The sequence below is a fragment of the Zeugodacus cucurbitae genome, chromosome 4 (assembly GCF_028554725.1).
Source record: "Zeugodacus cucurbitae isolate PBARC_wt_2022May chromosome 4, idZeuCucr1.2, whole genome shotgun sequence".
Taxonomy (NCBI): Eukaryota; Metazoa; Arthropoda; class Insecta; order Diptera; family Tephritidae; genus Zeugodacus; species Zeugodacus cucurbitae.
Genome location: NC_071669.1, coordinates 44589675 through 44613966, shown reverse-complemented (window position 1 = coordinate 44613966; position 24292 = coordinate 44589675). Strand labels below are relative to the sequence as shown.

At 38.7% G+C, this 24292-nt stretch overlaps 5 protein-coding genes across 10 annotated transcripts in view; 2 read left to right on the top strand and 3 right to left on the bottom strand.

Moving 5' to 3' along the window:
• Positions 1–9948, bottom strand: part of LOC105221101 (serine/threonine-protein kinase NLK2) — a 229718-nt gene extending 219770 nt beyond the window's left edge. For all 4 annotated transcript variants that reach the window (XM_054229393.1, XM_054229392.1, XM_011197792.3 and 1 more), the window contains exons 1-2: positions 9807–9948; positions 8677–9443 (exon numbers count right to left, since the gene is read on the bottom strand). In XM_054229393.1, the coding sequence (XP_054085368.1) occupies positions 8677–9065 (389 nt within the window). In that variant the 5' untranslated portion in view covers positions 9066–9443; positions 9807–9948. The remainder of the gene's footprint in view (positions 1–8676; positions 9444–9806) is intronic.
• A 585-nt stretch (positions 9949–10533) lies between these two features.
• On the bottom strand, positions 10534–13338 carry Ubxn4_1 (UBX domain-containing protein 4). Its single transcript, XM_011197797.3, has 5 exons — positions 13134–13338; positions 12875–13009; positions 12200–12804; positions 11497–12131; positions 10534–11434 (listed from the first exon to the last, which is right to left on the bottom strand). Exons 1-5 carry the CDS (start codon positions 13213–13215, stop codon positions 11224–11226), a joined length of 1668 nt encoding a protein of 555 aa, XP_011196099.2. The 5' UTR covers positions 13216–13338; the 3' UTR covers positions 10534–11223.
• A 371-nt stretch (positions 13339–13709) lies between these two features.
• Positions 13710–14521, bottom strand: LOC105221103 (uncharacterized). The gene is made up of 3 exons (XM_011197796.3): positions 14286–14521; positions 13952–14168; positions 13710–13891 (listed from the first exon to the last, which is right to left on the bottom strand). Exons 1-3 carry the CDS (start codon positions 14367–14369, stop codon positions 13860–13862), a joined length of 333 nt encoding a protein of 110 aa, XP_011196098.1. The 5' UTR covers positions 14370–14521; the 3' UTR covers positions 13710–13859.
• An 801-nt stretch (positions 14522–15322) lies between these two features.
• On the top strand, positions 15323–23946 carry LOC105221102 (iron-sulfur clusters transporter ABCB7, mitochondrial). 3 transcript variants are annotated; one of them, XM_011197794.3, is made up of 9 exons: positions 15323–15573; positions 17489–17618; positions 20195–20369; positions 20454–20617; positions 20686–20852; positions 20907–21017; positions 21088–21882; positions 23108–23383; positions 23450–23946. In XM_011197794.3, exons 1-9 carry the CDS (start codon positions 15433–15435, stop codon positions 23648–23650), a joined length of 2160 nt encoding a protein of 719 aa, XP_011196096.1. In that variant the 5' UTR covers positions 15323–15432; the 3' UTR covers positions 23651–23946. The 3 variants fall into 3 exon arrangements, with proteins under 3 accessions (XP_011196096.1, XP_011196097.1, XP_028902049.1); XM_011197795.3 differs by having other exon boundaries at positions 15324–15573; positions 20249–20369; XM_029046216.2 differs by lacking the exons at positions 15323–15573; positions 17489–17618 and adding an exon at positions 17677–18542 and having other exon boundaries at positions 20249–20369.
• Positions 15434–17430, top strand: LOC114805349 (SET domain-containing protein 4). Its single transcript, XM_029046217.2, has 2 exons — positions 15434–15573; positions 15842–17430. Exon 2 carries the CDS (start codon positions 16001–16003, stop codon positions 17348–17350), a length of 1350 nt encoding a protein of 449 aa, XP_028902050.2. The 5' UTR covers positions 15434–15573; positions 15842–16000; the 3' UTR covers positions 17351–17430.
• Positions 23947–24292: the final 346 nt, after the last annotated feature.

The window sequence follows — 24292 nt, the reverse complement described above, 5'->3', positions numbered from 1 at the left end:
GCGCAGGCAGCTGGAGGTACCGTTATTCAACCTGCTGTAACTTCGTTAGTTTTTCGCCGAATGACCTAAAATTTTAACACAATATTCTTGAGATGTTGATGGTTCAGAAAAAAAAATAAAAATAATGAAAAAAAAGTTGTCAAACCGTTGTCAACCCTAGAGACATCTATTGAAAAACGGCGGAAGCAAAGTTGTAGACCTAATAATTTTTTTTCTTTATTTATATTTTTTAAATTCTTTTTTTTTTAGTCTAATTTATTTTTTGTTTTTATTTAATTTATTTTTTTTACTTTTATTTGACTATTTTATATAAAAAGAAATTATTAGTGCATGTATCGATTGATATGTTTTACGTAAGTGTATACAATAATTTGTATTATCTATTTTTATTTATTATATTATTTATTATTGTATTTTTATATTTTTTTTTTATTTCTTATACTTTGATGTAGAAATATAAATATATTTTCTAATATTAAATATATTATACCCATTTGATTTATAAAATTTTCATATTTTTCCATTCCCATAATTTATTTATTTATTTTTTATTACTTCGCTTTCCAATAAATCTCTCATACTCGCACCTTTTCCAACCAAGGATCAACTTAAACATAAATTAATACAATGTAAAAATATAAACCCATTCATACACACATACATTCTGCAGGTGATGCCATTAAAGCACATATGCACGCCCGCACAAAGCACTCGGTGTCAAGGAAGCAACGCATATCAAACAGATATAGTCCCACAATTTCACATTGCCAAATGTGCCAACAACAACAATAAAAAAGTACGACAATCAAATATTTCATACACCTAATCTGGCCACATCCGTTCACACACACACACAGTAGCAATCGCATTGAGGGCAAAAATCAAGGCAACAAAAGCAATGCGCAGCCTACAGCCCAAAAACAACGAAACGAATAACTGCTACAGCAACCTAAATACATATGTACATGCATATATAACCCATAAGAGTGTGTGCGTGTGTGTGTGTGTAAACGAAATGAGGGTGTCTGCTAAGCCCTCAATCCATGACTGGCTTTGAATTGTGTACGAAAAACGGCATTCGACAGTCGCGGCACCCGCAAGCTTAGCAAGGCAAGGAGAAGCGTAGCAGAGCAGGGTAGCGCAGCTTAGCTGAACTGAGTTCAGTTGAGTTTAGTTTAGTACTTCTAACTCGATAATCCACACTCATTGCCGATGCACACACACAGTCGCTTATGCCACCGACACTTTTAACGGACCTGACCCCTTCTGCTCATACATACAGACAAAGGCACAGACACAGCATTACTCGTTCAAATATGAAAATACGAAAATGTGGCGATATCTGCATGGCTTTCGGTCCATCCGTTTGGTCACCTTCGAAAATCAAAAGCAACAACAAAAGGCAAAAAAGTGCAAACGGCACAACTTTCCTGCTTGCGCCGATATATCCTGTCCTGTTCGTGTTATTTTTACTTTTTTCTTGCCAAACATTTCGAGTTCGGATTTTGTCTACACTTCTTCTTCTTTTTTCAACATTTGCTCGTTTTTCCATTTGTTTTAATGCTCTGCCAGCCTGCCAGCCAGCCAGCTCACTCCCTTCGCAATTGTTTCAAGCTTGTGACGTCGCATGACTTGGGCAGTTAGAAGTTTTTAAAACGAGCCGGCTGAGCTCTCGCCTCGGCGCAGACAAAGTTCATCCACCAGTTGGCAGCTGTTGTCGCTCGCTGCCAGTTAAAAGAGCCCAGTCGAGCGCAGTCCAAACTGGTGCTGCCACTGGACGGACGGACCGACCGATCGGCCGACCAGACCGGGCCAAACAAAGCAGGCGCGCAAAAAAAAAAAAAAAAAACGAAAAACAGCGAAAAAATTAACAAATAAACAAGCGATTGAAGCGAATGAGTGAGTGCAGGCGAGCCAGCGGCTGGACCGCAGTCGCGACATCTAAGTATGTATGTATGCATGTTTCAGGAGTATCTCTATTGGATTTGTAGGCATTTTTTTCATATCCACCTTGTTTTTTGACTAGCGGGCACATGTTACATATGCGAGAGAGAGCGTGCGTGTGTTTGCAATTAAGTTTGCTGGCTTGTTTGCGATTTTCCACTTGTTGTTGTTGTTGTTGGTATTTTTGTTTTTGCATGCTGCTAAACATCTTTAACGCGCTGACTGCATGCGCCAAGTGGAAAAGTGCGGATGATGACACCGGCGATGGCGATTAACGCCGCTGCTCAATCGACTTTTTCCGCCAGCTCAGCTCCGGGCTCCGGAGTTCGGAGTCCGGGCTCAGCTGTGCAAGCAGCAACATAGTCACCGTCATGTACGAACGACACATACACGCGCGTACCGCAACAGTAACATCGGTAACTCACCAAACGGGCCAACGCGCATAAAAATAAACTGAGCACATTGGCTTTGGAAGAAGCATCTCCGGGTTGGGGAAAAAATATTTGCTGTGTTACCCAACAAGCGAATGCGGTTGAGAGGAATGATTTTGGAATTATGTCATACAAAAGTGTGGAGATTAACTCGCTGATCTGAATTAAAAATCCTGACAATGAATCGAGTGACTTCGGAGAACAATGTGCATTACAAGATCCAGTCGACGCTTGTTTGGGGCAAAGTGAGAACGTGGACTCCGATAGTTATGCAAAAGCTCAGAAGAAAGGAGTGACAGCGCAGCGAAAACATAAGGCCAGATTTAGGCCGGTAAAGGCTAAGCTTGGATGTAATGCTTAACGGCGGTTTCGTGGGGCGATTTCAAGTAATGACGACGGAGTTAAGTAGTTTAGTAAGTAACCTTCTATGGGTTCTGCTTAAAGGGTGGGCGGTGAGCGGCCAATACGAATCGTGCATTCCGTCAAATTACGCATCTTTTGTAGAGTCCCCCTTCGAGAACAAAAAAACAAAAGCTGACTGTCCGAGTGAATAACGAGCAGAGAAAATAATGGATAGACTTTGGTATCAGTGGGACCGTAGATACAGTTATAATTTACCGATCCAAAAGGTTAAATCGTCGAAAGTACAACCCTTGGTCGTCTAAAATCCGGGTCAATGCCGGTACCGCAGAACAGGCTGTAGTGGGAACAGTTCTTGACCAATCTTGGCACATTTCGCGCCTGGTAATTCACTGGATGATCAACTAAATTGGCTAGCTGGGCGCAAGCGCCTAAAGCGATTAGAGCAAACTAAAATGAGACTTGCAAACAGCGACGCATAGCTGAACTGTGGCAATTTGCGATGCATTTTTTTCGTTTTTGTAAAAACTCAACTTCCTGTTCGCAGCAAATCGACTCGCTTTCCGCTGCGCTGTCATCCTTTTCCCGCGCCTTGCTGTCAAATTGACTTAACACTTCGCACATTGAGTAGAGCAAACACAAATTCAATATTTTGCAAACGTGCTATTTGTCTTTTTTGTCTCGTTTTTGCTGTTTTTTTGCTGCTGCGAAAGCAAAGTTGACACAGTTGCACTTGCAGAATTCACATTCCCCAAAGCCGTTCGCACATGTAACGCTGCAGCACTTTAGAGACAGAGACAGACACACACATATGTGAATCCTCGTATCTCCATGAAGGCAAATATTCGTGGAGTAAATCGATCTCGGCAGTCATGAAAAATGATTTTACTGCCAAGCAGCAACTATTGTCTTCTACATATTTTGTATTTATTTGCAGCATTGAAAAATAAATATTTGTGCGAAGGAGGACATGAGAAGGAAATTGAAAAAGTGTTAACTCAATTGTCTGAGGGTTTCGCACTGAGTGCTGCTGAGGACGCACTTGCTTTGCCTGCCAACGTTAGTCAGTCAGAGAGCAGGGCGTATGACAGCGGGACTGAGGGCAAAGGAGGAAGCACTTAACAAACTAACAAATGTATGTACTTTCCTGTAGCACTGTCCAAATGCGAGCTCTGCCTTCTGCCTTCCCGTACACTCATTTAACGTCGCACAAGTGTGTATGGGCCAGAGTCAGAGCCCGCGCGTCGACCCGCACAAGTGTGTGTCTGCAGGTAGCGTTCACGTTGGCAGCCAGGCAAGGCTGTGCACGTTAAGCAACCGTTCATCCGTTAGAATGCAAAACCAGTTGCAGGTAGCTCAAGAGTGCACAGTTCTCGATTTTCGTCTTCGTTCTTCTTTTTTTGTTTTTCAGTTTGTGACTGCCACTTTGTCTGTCCTCAGTAACGGCTCTACCTCCTCTGCTCGCCAACGAAATTTCACTACATTTTACTTTACTTTAAATCGGCTAGCGATTTCTTCTATGTTCAACTCTACTCAACTCTTCATTCTACAGCGAGTGTGTACTCTCAATTCGCAGCGCTGTCGTGTGCGCTGTAACGAACATTCGACTCTCAGATAAAGCAACTCCGTTTGTACGGTCCTTCTCCACCGTCTTCATACGTGTCTTAACTGTGCTGAATTGTTGTTGTAGGCCAGCAGCATTGGCTCCCAAGAGGTGATGCAACAATATGATTTTTAGTGGTAGGCTAACAAAAACTTGTCTCGATACCTGCTGGTATCTGCCTTCCCCCTTAAGTGTGCAACAATGTTCAGTATGAGTAAATCACGTTTCGAGTTCAAGTAGTAAATAGAACATTACAGAGAAGAATGACTTTTTAACTCATATATCACAGACGATTAACCCTTACCGTTCCGACAATAGTCGGTTCTACGAAACCGGAATGGACCCGGATATTTATTTAAGGCCAAGCACTGTCAAATCGGCATTTATTTGAGGAATGTCGTTACAACAACAAGGATTAGCCATTCGATTCGGGAAACATATATCTTCAGAAATAATTATTTAAAACGGAGCACTTCTGACAATACTATGTCAACAACTTGGAACCCAGTCCTTAATATTACTTTTTACTTACAAGACAATGCTTAGCAACCCTAAAGACTTTATAAACCGAACCCAGATCGAGATAATACGTTTTTCCTAAGTCAGTCCTTAGGCCGTGACTACAGAACCGGGCCGTTATTAGCAAAATTTAGCGGAGCTCAAAGGAACTATAGTCCCACGTCCATAATAAATTAAAATACACCAATATTCGTGCGAAACCCCGCCGGTCCAGTCAATTTCGACCCGTTGGAAAGGGCTACGTCCGACAGTCTACAATATTCTACACTGACAACATGTGAACGCTTACGCGCACAGGATTTATTAATAATTTCTTTAGTTCCCTTTCTCCCTCATTCAAAATAAATAAACAAAAAATGGTAATAGTTTATCGCCTCTAAAAGGTTGCGAGCGCATTCGCGAGCAGTTGTTTAAGTGTTTTTCACTGTTGCTTTTGGATTCGGGTTTTCGTTGGGCATATTTTTTGTTGCATTGTTTTGTCCAATACCTTTTGCGATCAGCATTGACTTTGCTGCGGGACCTAGTGACTTCCCCTGCTGTGCCCCCCTGCATATATTGAACAGTCAAAGCGAGTTGCTGGCTTCTCTCTTTCTGCTGCTTCTTCGGCTTTTTATTGCTTACTTTAACAAGCATGCTTTGTGCGTTTGAATGTCTATATATTCCTCAATGCTGCCGCAGCGGTTAGGGAGCCGCTTTCGTGTGTTGTCGAAGACAGCCTTTAGGGTTTTACTTGTGGCGCGCTCTGCGACATCGCATACTGAGCCAGCCAACCACTGCAGTATTCAAGAAGCTGCAGAACTTAAATTGAACACCGCTGAAAAACGTTCCTTTTGGCTTTGGAGTTCTTCAATACGGCGCTTTTAGTAGTTTTTTTATTTTCACTAATTTTTCTATTTTTTTTTTGATTTTTTTGGTCTTTGCCCTTTTGCTTCTTCTACCTCCACTTCTCCTTATTCTTCTTCTTTATTTTTTAAACGCGTTTTATATTATTTGAGCGCCCGACCTGTACAAACGTACGTATATATGTATGCAACATCATACAACCAAACCAGCCTATCGGCCAGTCAGCTAGCGAACGGTATTTGAGTACTCCAAGCAGTTTTCGTCTGATTGCATCCGGAAATGCCGCTTTACACTTGAATGGCAATGAGTATGTATATTCTTGAATTTGGGCTTTAAAAAAGGAGTCGGCAACACGCACACACTTGCAAGCACACTAGTTGGTAGAAAATTTTATGACTTTTTTCATTTAATTATTTTAATATTTTTTCCTATCTGCATGTTCGGCGCGCAACGCTGCTGAGCTGACACTTGAGTTTCTTGATTTTCACTTCAACTTCTACTTCTGGTTCTTAAGTACGTGTATTGTTTTGTTTTTGTCTTTAGGTAAGGTTAGGTTGGGTTTGAATTCGTGGCTTGGGGTTGCTGCGTTGTAATTATATGGTAGCTGCGCATTAATGTTTTTTAAATGCTTTAAGGATTTATTGTACAACTTAAATGCTATCGTTTGCATCAAGTGGACTCATAATTAACCACAAAAAAAGTGTGGAAGTTAAGATCAAGTCAACAAAAACGCGAAAAATTATGCATGACTTGTATTTTTAGGCGTGTAAGTATGTATGTGAATATTACAAGCCAATATGATATATATTATTCGTTGCAGACATCTTGAAATTGGAGTGCTTTTGTGGGAATTTATTTTATTTAACACAAAATACAATCATAACATGTTAATTGAGGATTTTAAGATTAGTCACACGAATAAATGGTATTGAATATTAAATAAAATTATTTTCCACACATACAGTTTTATAAAATCCCATAGGGAATTTAGATAAGAATAGCAATAGAAAATACAAACTTTAATTCAACCCTCATTATAATTTTTCTATTTTATAAATAATAAAGCAATAGCTCTGCAAAGTTAAGTTAGTTCCCTCTAATGAAGTCTGCTAAAACGATATTTCTCATTCAAATCGCTATCAATAAACCAAAAATTTCCCAGTAATTTTCAAATATGACCTCAATATTTAATAGTTCATGAACTCGAAGACCCGCTGCTTGCAACCACCTCATCAAAATCACTCTTAAAATAAATATATTGACACCAGAACTCTACATTTCATATTTCATTAACTCGGAAGATATTCTGTATGCAACCATGGAACCACTTCTTCAAAAGAACCCTTAAAATAGTATATCTCACGCTTTATCGATACATATAGCGTTCCCTTATTTAAAAGGACGTTTCATGAGTCTTCTATAACAATTGCAGCCACTGGTTCACATATAAACTGCTACTACAAACACCTTATTTATATCCAAACCCTTACTTATCCCTTTAATAACATCTTCTAACAAATATATATGAATGACACCCAGCTTGGTAGCCTCATTAGCTCAGCATGCGCTTGCTGCTAAAGTAATAGTTTAATTTTAATCTAATGAGGCAGACATGACATTTAAATTTCAATACAACTAATATTAGCAGTAGGGTTGCTTAAATTTCGCTCTCTCATGTGCAAAACCATGTCATGAATTTTGAGTCGTTTACTATGCCAAATAAAAAATTACAAAAAAAATTAAACAAATACATTTAAATATAGTAACATTTGTAGATACTCGTACAGCTGTTTTTTCATTAGCAAGCAGTACAACACCAACAAAAATACAACATCATAATTTGTATTCTCAATGAACAACAAAGCACACAAGCAAAGCATAATTACGCCAACATTAAATGGGAAAATATTCGCCAGCTTGTAACAGCAGCAGAAGCAACTTTAGGCGAATCAAATCCGTATTGTAGTTGATTAAAATTCATAAAAATAAAATTTTTACAAACAATTTCCGATGTGAGGAACAGCCAAGTATTTAGCAAGAATATTTAATGTATAAGCAACCCTCGCTGTACATGAAGGTAATGATGGAAAAAGGGCGGCTGTGGCATGTTGTAAACGTCAAAGCAGCAGTTACAAGCGAAACAACAACAAAGGCAGCTGCTGAAATGAGGGGTAGCAGCACAGTTCTACTTACAAAGCGCAATCGTTCATGTAACTATATACAAATACCTATATGTATGGTAGCTTCTGTCAGACATACTGCTATGAGTACTACACTTTGTAATACTTGAAGTTGCAGTGAAAATTGTCGGGACGATTTTTACCCCATTTGTAAGCGAGTACGCCACGTCTGCAAAAGGCAATGAACCTTTACTACACAAACCACTGCAATGTCTGCCGTGCCGGTGGTGGTACACTGAATATTTACGTACGTACAAACGGATGTGTTTACGCGTGCACATAGATTAAATGTAATTTTAGAGATTCGTACAAATCAAAATGAACTACTTCACAGCAGTTGACGTTGAACGCTTAGGTCACGCTAAGCGTTAATGTACAAATATGTGTGAACCTGGTGGATATGAATGCATAAAAAATGCATTGCTTTATTTGCATTATGATGCATCTTGAACGATAAGCTCGTCCGCTTTAATGCTACCACTTTGGGAAAGCGCCATTATGTACAAAACACACCGACATTTGATTAGCACTTTGCTATTGTTGTAGTTCTTTCAACATTAACACTACTGCGTCTGATAAATTTGGTGGTAGCTTGCTGCTCGCTGCTTTTTGGTGGTGATAACGCAGAAGTGTTAATGTAATGCCACATTTGGAATAGCTACAATAAGGAATGCAACCAAAAACAGGATATTAATAAATGCTTGACAGCAGCTGTCTTGAATCTAGCTTTCACATAGCTTTTTTATTTTATACAAAATACTAAAAAAGTAAACAATTGATTTTAGTGTTCACTTACCATACTACTCCGAAGGCGCCATAACCAATGGGACGATCCGGCTGTACATCCTGTGGTACAGCTGGCGGTTGATAATATGGTGCTGCAGCAGCCAAAATGGCACCTTGTGGGGCACCGCCAGCAGCTCCTCCCTGTACGAGTGACATTGATACGCTCATTGAAATACGCGGACGAGAACGCGACGTAGGAGCAACAACGGGCACTGCTGCTCTATGACCAAACTGTTGTGCTGAACTGGTGGTATTACTAAAGCAATTGTTGACGTTTGAACTGCTTTGATGACTATTTATATGAACGCTGTTGTGATTATGACTATGATTGGGATTGGGATTGGGATTGGCTCTTAATCCGTTCACGGTGTGCCTTTTGGGGCCAACAACGGCCGCCATTCAACAATTTGCCATACAAACAATTAAAATTTCACACAACAACAGTAAGTATGTTAACACGCGCGAACCGAAAATTGTATTTCCAAATACAATTTAAAGTGATTATTAATTTATTATATTTATTTCTATGAAATTTTATTTTATTTATATTTTTGTATTACTTATTATTTACAATTGCAATATCTGCAATGACTACTTTTCTTAAAATTGATATTATATATGATTTTTACAACACTTTTAAACTGACATTTACACGAATAAACACTTTTAAAACACACTGTATATTTTTATTTTTTATTTAAGAGCAGACGATTATTTCTACGAAGTATTAAACGTAGAGCGATAACGTTTCCAATTTTTTTAAGCGTTGATTAAAAGCTGTAAAAAAAAATCAGGAAAATTATGTTAGACACAATACGCAATGTAGAGATTATGAAAATTTGTATATATGTTCAGCTATGTACATACTTATGCGTGTGTAAACTTAATCTAATGTCACAAATTAAACGCAAACAACCCCGATTACAAAATTAAGCAAAAGCGAAATAAAGTGAAGCGTAAAGTAGCGTAGCACAAATTTTTGTTTTGTTTACTTTTAGGGCTGCCACTTTTCACAGAACATTTGCAGACTTCTTGCAACAGAAGTTCTAAATTAACTCTTTACTAAATTTAAATGATGCAACAAAATAGCAGACAAGCGTCTAGCGGTAGACAAAAATAGTAGAAACTTAAAATCCTTACCTTTAAAAACTACACTTTACAATTTGGTTGAAACAGAGCAAAATCCTTTTCAGCCACGGAATTACAATTTACAGCGTGTATTTTAAGTTGCCTTTTAAAAATTTGGAATATTATTTGTATTTTAATTATATACAGTTATTTCTTCACTTCACTTTTTTGCAGTTATTCAAGCTCACTTATGCATATATCCAACATAAGAAAATATATTTGTTATTGAGAATATTCTGGTATTTAAGCTGTGGACAAACGACAAACGTTCCAGGTTTGAAGTTACGGCAAGTAAATAATGGCTATATTTAACAAAAATTTAGGGGCAGTTGTGTTGACGGCGTGCAGGTAAGCATTAACTTATTTGTGATAGCAACAGCAGTAGTAGACACGTTCAACTAGCGCATATTCACTGGTTTGTTCTACCGCTATATTATTTTTTGCTTCGGCTTACTGTTTTGTATGCGTTTGATGCTTTTTATACTTTTTGCTTGCGCGAATAAACAATTTTACCGTTTCGTCTATAGTTCACTTTACTTTCTCACGGGGTTAATTGAATATTTGTATTCCACAATAGGCTCATAAGTTAATTTGCTTGTACATTAATATTATTAATTTATACCACATCAATATCGACAACTCTTTTACAAACACCAATAAAATGTAAGGGGACAGAAAACATTTGGGGAAACCAGCCACATACAAAATCTTCACTGCATTTACTTTGCTTTTTGTTATATTTTTAACTTCACATTTACACCAACTTTTTCATTTGCTTGTGATTTTTTTTTTTCAACTTTTTTTGTTGTAATCTATATGCACTGTATGCGACTCTTACGTTTCCACTTCGTAAACTAAAACTTTGTTGCAATGCGTTTTCTGCGTATTTGTAAAAGCTAATTGATTTTACAAGTGAAATGCTTTTGTTTGCCTTTTGCAGAAAAATAAGTACACAAATTTTTGTGGAAATTTGCTACACGCCGCGCTATCAACCAATTCACTTGCCGTTTTTTTTACGATTGCAGCCACCCTTTTTGACTATCCACCAGCGTAGAGAATTGAGAATCAAACGAACACGTTGCGATGCCTTGGAAAAATGAAATACATGTTGTATATGAGCTCGAACATGTGCGATGGAAACGTCAAAACTTCCAGTTTTTTTCTAATCAGCGCATACAGAGTTGCATTCGGCGTGACAGCTGGAGACATTTAAGTGCTAAACGCGTTGCCAGACGTATTATGTTTTGTTGAACAATGAAAGCATTCAAAAATGACGTTAATAGTAAACGAAATCGCTTTAAAACACGTAGAGATTAAATCGAATAGATATTATATTGTTCTTTACCAATAATTTTTATTTCAAAGAAAACTATGCGTAATAGATATTTAAATTATGAGTTATATTCTAGTCTACGTTTCGTTAAACTATCTATTGTTGCTGCGTGGAATTTCCATTCCAAGTTGCATTTTCATCATCTGAATCTTTATGGTCTGTCAAGCGATGTATATTTGAGCTACCGTAACGACGATACGGTTTCGATTCGCCTTTGTCGGCATCATCCGATATGCTCGAATTGTTACCCAAGACGGATCCACCGGTAGCACCACCTCCAAAACGTTCCATATTACGACGTTTCGCGCTGAGCATAAAAAAATACTTATAAATTACTCAGAGCAAGTGGTAAAAGTTATTCAGACTTACGCATCATGTTGTGCTCCAGCTTCCTCATTTGCGCGCTTGCTCGCGCCAGACTCATTGTTGTTTCTTTGACCTCCACCGGTTGCAATATTTTTCAAATAACCAAAAACAGAAAAAACTGGAGAAAGTATAGCCATCACAAGCGTAGTGAATATGTTCAGCAGCCCACCGGAGCGCGCTATTATAGCTGCTGGACTACTTGTACTCTCTTTGCCAATGATCAATATAACTGCACTGGGAAAGAGGTTCAGCTCAGCAAGGGTTTGTACATCATGTTCGACATTAAGTTCACGCTTTGGGTACGTTGTAGCCAAGGTGAAATCTTTAATGCCAGTACCAGGCAGTAAATCTGTACGTACATACTCGCGTAATTTGCTGAGTGTATCCTGGCAATTAAACACATGTGTAGCGGTGTTACCACTAGCAAACCGGAACTGTATTCTAGTGCTATCTGGGGCAACTGGATTTACAGTGGGGCTACAACCGCTTGAAGTTCCAAATTCTGAACTTGTTCCAGGTGCAGACGCATCACTAGGCAACGAAAACTTTTGTGCTCGTTCGGCACGATCGGCAGCAATTTGTGCTCGTATTCTTTCTCGCGCAGCCATTTCTTCGAGTTTTTCACGTCGTATATTTTCCTAAAATACCATTTTTTTTATTAATATATTTCCCATTAAATAATAAGAAATTTGAATTTCATGCAAACCTTTAATTCCTTCAATTCTTGCTCGCGTTGCCATTCCTGTAGGCTTTGCATTTCTTTACCCTCACGTCTGCGCCTCAACTCCCGATCTTTCTCCAGTTGCTTTTCTTCTTCAATTCGCTTTCTTCTCTGCTCTTCCATCTTTTTTCTAGTCTCCTCCAATTGTGCTTTTTTATCAACTTCATTGGGACTCTCAGTCCGATTAGTTGATATCTGGGGTTCTTCAACTGCCGGGACAATATCTTCTTTTTGCTCTTTGGGTTTCTTGTAACAGACGTCACCGTCACAAACAATTTCAGTCTGTTCATCCTGCTTGACTATAGTAACTGTTTCTGTTGTTGGCTTGCTTGTGGAGGGTGCTGCATTGTCGACTGAATGTGCGTCCTTAGGCTCTTTTTGGGTAGTCAATTTCGTAGCTGACGCATTTTGTTCGGCGGTAATGAAAGTAGTCGATGACTGCGTAGAGGGTGTGCTATGACCGGATAAGGTAAGTACCTTATTAATTTTTTCTTCAAGTTCCGTAATGGAAGCAATTATGCCAGTTCCTATTTCGAGAGGAGTGCCTGTTTTCCCAATGAAGAAAATTGATGGTACCGGCACTACTTGATCTAAAAAGTTAGAAAGTTATAAAAAAATACACACACATATCTAAACAAAGGTGCCAAAGTTTGCACTTACAAATTGTTGCAAACTGCATATACGCTTGACTGTCACTTTCGATTTTAATAGCGACAAAATCAGCAGATTCCAATTTATCACGTATTTTCTGATCATTAATAAAGTTGGAAAGTTTTTGTGTTGACTCATCTTTGCCTTTGAAATAAGGATTAAAAAGTTAAAAAAACATGAAAATTACATATAGGAATCATCAAGAGAAATGACGTGTTCAGTCACAGCTGTTTTTTCCTTTTTCGTGAGCTTTAACATTTTTACACACCTTCAACATAAACAACGAAAATTGCATTTTTTGCCTTCGATTCCGCGACTGCCTCTGCAATGTTACCTTTGTACCAGTTCATTTTTTATCCTTTACAGTTTTTATTAGTTTTCGAATCAATTAAAACACTGATAATTTCTTTACAATCTTCTCGAAAAAAGTAAAACACTGAAGAAAAAGACCAACCGATTGCAAACTAGAGTTGCCGTATTATTAAGAAGAGAGAATTGTAATAGTAATTTTTTAGTTGAATCATTAATTAAACAATAATATTATATTGGAAAAGAATAATTTTATTTATTTTTATTCATTTCCTTTAAATTATGTCTGCCATTGTTTGGGAAATGTCACTTCAAGTCTTTGTAATTGTGAATTTGAGAGCCGCTGCTGTATAAAGCATTTAAATAACAAAAACAATATACAACGTTATTGTAATTGACCTATGTAATTAAATAATGATTTGCAATGTATTTGACGATCCAATTGCTCATTGAAAAACTATTTTTTTGTTGTAACTGCCTAAAACAATTCGTTCTCATTTATAGTCAAACAAAGGTTAAATAAAGAAACATACCATTTTTGAAATTATTTCCCTAATATATGTATTCTTATATTTCCATTTTACATCATCATACAAAAATGAGCTAATTTGTTAATATAGTATGTGGAATTAAACAATAGTAAATGTAAATAAGTGATTACGCGTGTATTTGGTATGTCTGATGCTTAATGGTTAGCAACTTCCGGGTCTTCCAGCTCTGTAATTAGAATATATTATCAACTTTTACTTTCTGTAATTGTAACTCATATTTGCAAACCTGTTTCAGAAAGTATCCTGGCACTAGTAACGGAACCAGAGCGCGACGATATATCACTGCGAGGTAGATTGATTCTTGGCAAACGTATGCAGCAACGTCTCATTTTGGTATCTTTATTGGTCGTAATTTCTGCAGCAGTTTTATTAAAAGCCGTCGTGTCAGAACAGCGTTGGAGGCGCACCGCACAACGGCGTACTCGTTGATCCAAAATTTGGTCCTTAAAAAAAGAATTAATTGATTACTCCAAAGATACACAAAAGCATTATATTCCACAACTTGATAATATAAATAATATGAGAGTCTGTAAATTTTATTAATTGACTTTGCCACTCACCTGTACTTCTTGAGGAGTAATACCAACAAAAGTCATACGGTTGAGTTTCACGGAACATTTCTTTGTTTTAATAGTTGGTTCCATATCTGATGCTTTTGAAATGATTATAACACTATAATATTTTCCACAATTTTATTTAAAGTAGTTATAAAATTATAATTCCTGAATTTGTTAAAATGGACGCTGTTATCTTGTTTTTTTCACTATTGCTTGTGGCACATTTATTAAATGTTTTGTTTTGAACATACTTCAACCACAGCGTTGCCACATGAAAATGTATCATTCTTTTTATTCCACTTTCTTAACAAATTATGCTACGTATACAACGGTTTAAGAGTTATAATAGCTGGGAAAGCCATGGAACAAAAATATATATAACAAACCTATTATTATTATTATTAGTAACTTTATTAGTATAAAAATACTTTTTACATCATATATACATATTTACAAATTTAATAAATTATTTGTCTTATTTCTAACGAATTCTATGCACTTTTGCTTCAATACTACGTTTCTTGTTTCATTACACTATATTATTTATTACTTCTGCTTGACTTCTGGTTTACAATGTTCGCCGGGTTTATAAATTATTTTAAAATAAAAACCAGATATGCATTTGACCTATTCACATTATAAAGAGAGCTCAAACACTTGTATAACTCGTGTGATAATTTTTTTTGTCATTTATAAACACTTGTTTGAATCAGGAACAACGCGAGGCGTTTAAACCTAAAAGAGATGTTTCTTTCTCGTAGATTCCAGAAAGTTTTGAAGTGTTCATGTGTTTCTGTACTCCTGAGGACTTATTCCTTGTGAGTTGAAAGCAATGCAAATTCTATTCTGTCAATATATATTGATATATATATTATATATTATATATATTGATATAACATATGTTATTGGAATATACCACTCACGGTACGGACTGTTTTGTAAAAACCAGAGGGTTTTCTCACCCAAAATATATTGTTTCTGCAAAATGGCAACATTGTTACCTTGTTCTTTTGATGGTTGCAAATCGAACAATCCCTGCTGAAACAGCTGATAAGAGGATTGACAGCAAAATTGCGAAAACGAGTGGATGTTAACAAATTTGGGCCGGAGGGAGAAGATATTTCCTTTTCGAGTGTGTGTCTGTTAAATTATGGCTGGACTAGTGCACTTAGCGCGATTTTGCAGCAAGCAGCAACAAATAACATCAACAAATAGACGATTCTCCTGCATAGCAAGAAACACTTCTAGCATACTTAAAGCGCATGGACAACGTCGTTTACCAGCTCATTTGGTAAGTTCGTTTTCGATTAGATCGCAACTTTCAAGGCCATTTCAAGTGATAGCCATAGCATTTCATAACATATCTAATTAGACAAAGTTATCATAATGATTAGACGTCAGCATATGCTAGATACTGACGTTATTGTGCTCCTGGAGTGGTCAGGCAAACAGTGTTCGAATTTGTATTGTTTTGGCCTTCCGTGCAGCTAAAGTTACTACTCAAGGATGAAAATGGCTTAATTAATTACCATTTCTCTTTTATCTACTTCTCATTGCAGAATTAATAAACTTCATAAACAACAAGAGAGAAAATAATTAATATTTCAAAATAGTACAGAAATAAGCCTATAACATACTACATTCGAACACTGTATGCTGTTACACTTATTGGGTACAAAAATTATTTCTAAATATTTATAAGTAACGTAAACGCAATTATGGGTCGCACAGGCCGAGCGAGGCAACGCAATAAACGCATACGTGCAACACGCAACACCTCAGAAGATTACCTAAATCCTTTAATATATCAGTTGAGTTGTCAGGGTTGGCACAACTCAACCCGACTAACGGCACGTGAATTTCCGATTACTGGTCGCGGTGTTTGTTCTAAAGTGCAAAAGTACGCTGCGGGCGATACACTTATAAGCCTACCTTTGAAATGTTTGGTAACAATAAAAACTCTCGAAGAAGCTACACATTTCAAATCACTATTTGACATTACCAAATTCCACAAAGATCGCAAAATATCTTTTCAAGCCTTATTAGCGTTATATATACTACACGAGCGGCACTTGGAAGAAGCTTCGCATATTAGCGCTTACATAAACTCAATCCCCAAACATTTTAGCACACCTTATTTCTGTCCCATTGCCGAGCTGCAACGTTTACCTGAGGAAATTTTGGAGAAAACCGTGGAACAAAACCGCCTTATACGTGAGAATTACGCCTGCCTAAAGAGTGTTTTTCACAGAAACGACTGTAGTTATTGTGGTCAGCAGTGCTTTGAAGAAATCTACACGCTGGATGCATTCAAATGGGCTTATTTTGCCGTCAACACACGCAGTGTTTATGTATTCAGTCGTCAATTCAAACCGGACAAATGCTACTTTCAACCGCTACTCAGTGACGAACCAAATATGGCTTTAGCTCCATTTCTTGACCTATTCAATCATTCAGCGGATGTTACTACAAGCGCCGACTTGCTACCAACTGGCCCAAACAAACAATTGGAGTACGTGCTGACGTTAGAGCGCAGCACTACTGAAACGCTTCTTCCACGTTCACAACTGTTTATAAGTTATGGCGCCTTATCGAATTATAAGTTACTAACCGAATATGGCTTCTTCATACCACAAAATCAACATGATTACTTTAGTTTTTCACTAACGGACATCGAGGATTTTCTGAAGCAAGACAAAACATATAGCAATTTAATATTGCATCGCAACAAATTCGTCTTTATACGCCATCACAATTTGCACGATGAAATGTTTGTGCATCATGACGATGGCGCTTCGCACAATTTATGTGTTATACTGCATTTGCTGGTACATGTGCAGAGCATATACCCGAATGTGCTGAATCAGGAAGCTTTTGGCGCAGCTGACAGATTGGCCAATGTCGAGTGTGAAGTGCGTTCGCTAGTGGAATATAAAATAAATACTTACAGAAGATTCATTGTTGATTTGGAAAAACTCCACTCACTGAGCGAAAGCGGCAAGGTGGCGAAAAGTTATATGGAAAAGTGCATACGTTACCTTGAAGCATATTTAGATTTAGCAATGTGAAGTAGTGTATGTGTAAAGCTAGAATAATTACATACAATATGTATATTGATTTTAAATAAATTAATTTTTTATCAGCGCAACTTATTATGTATTCTCATTTTTCATAAGCAGTATATTTTGCGAATTTTTCTATTTCAGTACTGTTCAAGTCGTTCTGTAGTCGACAGTGATGATGCTGCAAAAACGCCAAAGAAGAAAATCACACCGTTTACACCGACGCCAGGAAATAAATTGCTGGGTGGTGTGCTGGTGAAGAAAGTGCCCAAAGGTAACTAAAATGCGTTAGGTCAGTGTTAAAGCGTATCAACGAAATAACGGCATAGGGCAAAGGTAACATAGTAAAAACGTTCAGCAAAAGCTAAGGTATCACCATGTGGGCGACCACATAATTTCAACGCACCCAGCAGAGACATTCGAATATCACTGCGTATAATTATGGAACGGGCATGTCGTTGAATTCACATAACATGTTCTTTAAGTTTTTTTTTTTTGTTTTTCGTAGAAAAATTATGTGGATTTTGTTTAATTCAGCACATGTTTTGAAATTTGTCTTGCCGTTTTTTTGTTGTTTAGAGCGTTATTCAAAATTGTTTGAACTGAACATCTACTAAAGTTAAATAAGAATGATTTGTGAGTCGCGCCAATTAAATGTCAACTAATCGCTTAACTTTAAGCTTTGTTTACTTTTGTCTTCTACTGTCACCGTGCACTTTCTTATAATATTTTCCACTTGCCTACTAATAATAATTCAAAAATATGTGCTTCAATCATTAAATAAGAGCTCGGATTATTATACGAATTGAATATGCAAAAAATTAAAAATTTGGTGCAATCTTCACATTGCAATATCTTGAACTGCCACAGATCTGACGTCTTTCATTTTATTGCACCACTTTTTAAATACTATTTTTTTAGTATTCAATTTGTCACGGTTTTGTAACTATTTGTCATGCCGTCAAGCACAATCCGTATAAAATCAATTATGCTCAACTAATCTACTTTTAAGCTGAGACTCCGCTCAAACTTTAAAAATTTAGGATTCATTTAGTTTGGATTGATTTGTTATTTCCTCTGGCGGGACCAAAGTTGAGCGGGTAATCAACACTAAAGGAAGAGTTCTTGGTGTGCAATACTTAATGGATAGCTGTACTCAAAGAGGCACCTGCGCTTAAAATGTTTGCACAATATAGACGTATGTTGGCAGTGATTTGTGTATTAAGAAAACCAAAATCATCACTTAAGCTCGAGACAAAATTTAAATTCCAACTTTGTAAGGCATTAATTTAAGTGTTTAATTGGAGCTGTTTTCAGAATCAAAAGCTATTTAATTTCCAGAAGTATAAGCCTTCTCCAACAATCTAACTTACTGCTTCGATGATATAAACGGTTTCCATATAAGTGATCCATATTCATAAACGAACCTTTGGATTCCTTAAAATTTCAAGAAAAAGATGGACCAATTAAAATTGTGTAGTGTTGTTGTTGTAGACCATTCAACTATGGATGGAAAATGTTGACAGTACTTGATTGCATACGAGTGCGTGCCTGGGCACTCAAGAATCCTTGCACACTTCGACTTCATCTCGAGGTTATTGGATCATCTGTATGTTGTCGAGCTTATATATCGCTGGCAACAACTTCTCTGCTCTTATTCATTCAAGGAAGGTTTGGGTAGGAAGGAGTCGATGGGGAGAAAGGCGAGCTTCTTCACATAGGTGACGATCCACTCCGATAGTAGAACGGTTGGTCAGACTGGGAGTCATGCTGCCTAGTTGAGTTCATGGGGCCCTAAGTTGGCCACTCCTTGGGGGTGGCTGCGCTTTGAACAAATTAGGTGGCAAGTTGCACTACCGTAGAGGCAATAGTCGCAATAGTGCGTTGACAGCATGGGGCCACATAACGTGTAGTCCACTCCCTATGGGACTTTAGGCCTGAACAGGTCTTAAGATGGCTTTAATGACGTACACCTAGATTTAGTACTAACCGATCCTAATACGGTTAGATTGTCGAAAGGGCAGCCCTTTACCGGATAAAATCCGGGTCAACTCCGGTAGCGTAAAACCGGCTACAGTTGTACCTATCTTCACTATCGGTGGCATCCTTATACTTTTCGATTAGATTGGTCTGGGTTCTTCAGTTTGGCCGGGCAGGCGCTGATCCATTCTGGCCTAAGGTGAACCGCAGTAGATCTACCGAGCTCTTCGCTATCAGTAAAGATTACCTCTAAAAATCTTGCCGGATGTAAGCTGTAGAAGTTGCATTGAGGAGGACGAGGTGGAATCATCTCATCACTTTCTACTAGAATGTCCCGCCTTTACGAAATAGCGAATATAGAAGTGCAAAATAACTGCAGGTACGGGTACAGGTTCAGGACGCTTTGTCGACTCCTAATTGCTCATCTAGGGGGGATCCAGGTTATATAAAAAGACTGTCAGCCTTACAATCTTTCCTAACCTGATCGCATAGAAATACGGGTCCCGTTATTTAGTTACGTAGACCAAGGAAAACATACATATCCATATGATAATTAATACTGAGATATTAAAGAAAAAGGTACACTGCATATTTATCCGAGCTCTACTAATCATATTAACACTGTAGGATTTAAATTTAATCTAACTTTCGTTTCCAGCTTGATTTAATAATTTATTAATGCTATATTTTCCTATGTTTATATGTATTTATGTGAGTATGTATACACATACATACATACTTAACTAATTTTTGTTCAGCTAACCGTGCTAATATTTATCCCTTTAGTTGTCATTAATCATCAATCAAACGCTTACTGTTGTTGTGTGACCTTGTTGGGGTCTTACTTTTGAATCTAGTAATTACCCACAGGTCCGACAACAACAGCACAGCGGCTACCAATACGAAATTGTCATGTTCATTTAGGCGGCACTGATGGGGGCAGTGCGCTGGGGAAACTCGACGCGCCGGAAGTGACGTCACAAGATATGCTGCGTGCCATGATGGCCTATATCTGGCCCAAAGAGGATGCGCTGGTGCGGAAACGGTACGAAATTCGAAAAAAAAAATGAATAATAGTCAAGAAATCTTCGTAATTAACCACACTTTTTTCTTTATTTTTCTGTTGCAGTGTGGTTATATCGCTAAGTCTACTGGTCGGTTCCAAAATGTTGACTGTTTGCGTGCCGTTCCTGTTTAAGGGTGCCGTCGATACGCTGAACACGATGAATACGCTGAATATGGACACAGCGCCGGACACGGTGTTATCTGTAGCCACCGCCATGTTGCTTGGATGTAAGGCTAAAACACTTTTATAAATTAAAAAAAAAACAACGAAGAGAATTAAACCACTTGCTTTTTAGATGGTGTTGCACGCGCCAGCGCTGCCGCTTTCAACGAGCTGCGTAATGCTGTCTTCGCCCGGGTGGCGCACCATTCCATACGAAAGATTGCCACGAACGTATTCTTGCATTTGCATAAATTGGACTTGGCATTCCATTTGAATAAGCAGACGGGCGCCTTGTCTAAGGTAAGTCCCTGTTTAGCATAGAGCATGCACTAAGAGTAATTGTCACATTTTCAGACCATCGATCGCGGTTCGCGTGGCATCAACTTTGTGCTCAGCGCCATGCTTTTCAATATTGTGCCAACCATATTCGAACTGACGCTGGTATCCTCCATATTGGGCATGAAGGTAAGCTATTTGCCACATAACCCCAAAGCTACATTTATTAACGGTTTCATTTTTGAAAACTCTTACACAGTGCGGCTTAGCATTCGCCGGCGTTTCGATGGGCTGCGTTGGTGTTTATGCCGCTTTCACGTTAGCCGTAACACAGTGGCGCACCAAGTTCCGCATCTATATGAATCAGGCCGAAAATGAGGCTGGCAATAAAGCTGTCGACTCGCTCATCAACTACGAAACGGTGAAGTATTTTAATAATGAACAATTCGAAGCCGGCCGCTACAATGAGGTGCTGAAGAAATATGAGGCGGCCAGTTTGAAGACGAGCACCAGTTTGGCCATGTTGAATTTCGGTCAAAATGCCATTTTCAGTTCGGCGCTGAGCATAATCATGGTGTTGGCCGCTAATGAGATATCGAAAGGCAATATGACCGTTGGTGATTTGGTGATGGTCAACGGTTTGCTATTCCAACTCTCCATACCTCTGGGTTTCCTCGGCAGCGTATATCGCGAGGTGCGTCAAGCGCTACTTGACATGCAGTCCATGTTTACGTTGATGAATGTCGATGCACGCATCTCTTCGGCGCCGAATGCCCCACAACTGGCTGTCGGCACCGACAATGCATCCATCGAGTTCAGAAATGTCAGTTTTGAATATGAATCGGGTAAACCTATCTTCAAGGATATGTCATTCACCATACCAGCTGGCAAGACAATTGCTTTCGTTGGCGGTTCGGGTTCGGGAAAATCATCGATGGTGCGATTGCTGTTTCGTTTCTTTGAGCCGAATGCGGGCAAAATTTTCATTAATGGACAGGATATCAGTGAAGTGGATTTGGACAGTTTGAGACACGCGATCGCTGTAGTGCCGCAGGTAAGAGCCAAAATATGTTTCATATATTATATTTGTTCTTCTTACTCCTGCAAGGAGTAAATTAGGGAATTCTGCTCCCAAGACATTCAGCTATATGTAACAGGAAAGGTCCCGGATTTATAATCGGTCAAGACAAACTGGACTGTACCTCCTACCTCCTCGACTTTTCTCGCTTCTTCACTGCTAGGAGCCTAACACTCTCCCATATGACCTTATTCACCAACTGGACGAAAGAGAACAGTGTAGACCTGAACATTTCTATCGATGGCATCAAATTTCAGACTGTTAATAACCCCAAACTTTTGAATAGCCTGTATTCTTTAAATCCGCATACAACCGCGTTGTTACCACGGTACAGAGCCGCAATGAAATCCTCAAGTCGCCAACCGTCGGTACATGGGGTAATGATAAAGAAACGTTGTTTGCAACTTACCAGGCTATCGGTAGCCCCTATATGTTCGCCTGGATGTAGTAGGAGACAGCTGGGGAAGCTTCAGACTTATAAGAATACCGCTATACGGACAGTCACAGGTTGCCGGTTGATGTCTCCGGTTGAGCACCTACAGAATGGGGCCCGTATGCAACCAGTGATGGAGCATAACGAAATGCTGCCAAGCAAGTTTCTGTTGCTGCTCCTACGAAATCATCCCTGCAATCACCTACTGGAAGCCGAGCCGCCAACCGGAGCCATCAAGAGTACCTGACGGATATATGTCGACGACGTACAGGACTATACAGACCAGACTTTGGATGCGACAAACTTCTGACAAGCACTGAACGCCATTCACGGAGGAGCCATTAATACCTTCACCGACCCCTCCCCGTGAATGGCGTACTTGGAGATAAACACCACCCATAGCGGACACCGAGCTCGAGTTGCCTTGCGAAACTACAGCGACCCTCGCGCAACTTCGCAGACTTAACTCCTACTCATCCAGACTGGACCCCGCCATACTCAATATATGTCGTGTATGCAATGGTTCACTACATGATACTAACCGCCGCTTTGCATGTCCCATAAACCGCACTCTTTGGTCCGACCCTGTCGAAACAACTAGTAAACAAAAGTTCATTACTATTATTGACAGAACCTCCCTAGTACCCTTTTAAAATGTTTAAATCGAATTTAATTAAGTATTAGTGAGGTTATCGAGATCGAAATTAAAACGAATAACGTTTACATTTCCACCAATAATAGCAATTCGTCTATATTTCAATATTTCAGGATTCGGTGCTCTTCCACGACACCATACAACACAACATCCACTACGGCAACTTGAATAAATCGCAAGACGACGTGGAGAATGCTGCACGTATGGCTGATCTGCATGACTCCATCATAAGTTGGCCGAAACAATACGACACACAAGTCGGCGAACGTGGCCTAAAGCTGTCGGGCGGTGAGAAGCAACGCGTGGCCATCGCACGCGCCATACTCAAGAACTCACCGATTCTTATATTCGATGAGGCAACGAGTAGTCTGGACTCCATTACGGAACAGGTAATGACGTTTTAAATGCCACGCTTTCACACTTATATGGTAATTTCAATTCCTCACTATTTCCAGAACATTTTACAAGCGCTTTCACGCGCCACTGCCAATCGCACCAGCATTTGCATAGCACATCGACTCTCCACCGTCATGGATGCCGATGAGATTTTCGTGCTGGAGAATGGGCGTGTGGGTGAACGCGGCACACATGCGGAGCTCTTGAAGAAGAACGGGCTTTACGCGCGGCTCTGGGAGACGCAAACACAACAATTTTGACAGGCAGCAAATGTGCGCGCAAGCAATCCCTAAATGTTGTATTATTCACCCACAAACACACAGGTAGACACACACCCACACAAAGACAAATGCAAATACACCGCCGACTGTCGTTGGGCAGTTTTAGTGTCATGTAATTTAATTATTGTTTATTTACACAGAAGCTAATGAATGATTCATTGTCAGTATGTACTGGTTATATACATGTGTATGTATGTAAATTAAGCAAAGAAATGTTGTAGTAAAAGTCAAAAAACATAACCTCCAAACATATAAACCAACACAAGTTACTTTCATTGCCATTGTTTTTGCATTCACAGGGAAGTTGACGCTGTTTTTAGTTAAAATTTTGCAATTGGTCACTAAGGGGAAATGCTGGGAGCAATTTAACTGCCGGATTTCCATTGAGCATTGGTACAAACACACAACCTATATATAATTTCATATGTGCTGCAGTCGTTTTAAGTTGAAAAGTGCCAGGCAATTGCTAACAGACAAACAGAAAGGCAGACAAACATTGTTGCAACACATAACGGTCTTTATAAATACATACTTGTTGGGTATGGTTCCTGTCAATGACACAGCTCTATTGTGTATAGTGAAATATAAAAATAAATATTTACAGTTAAGAAAACCCACAAC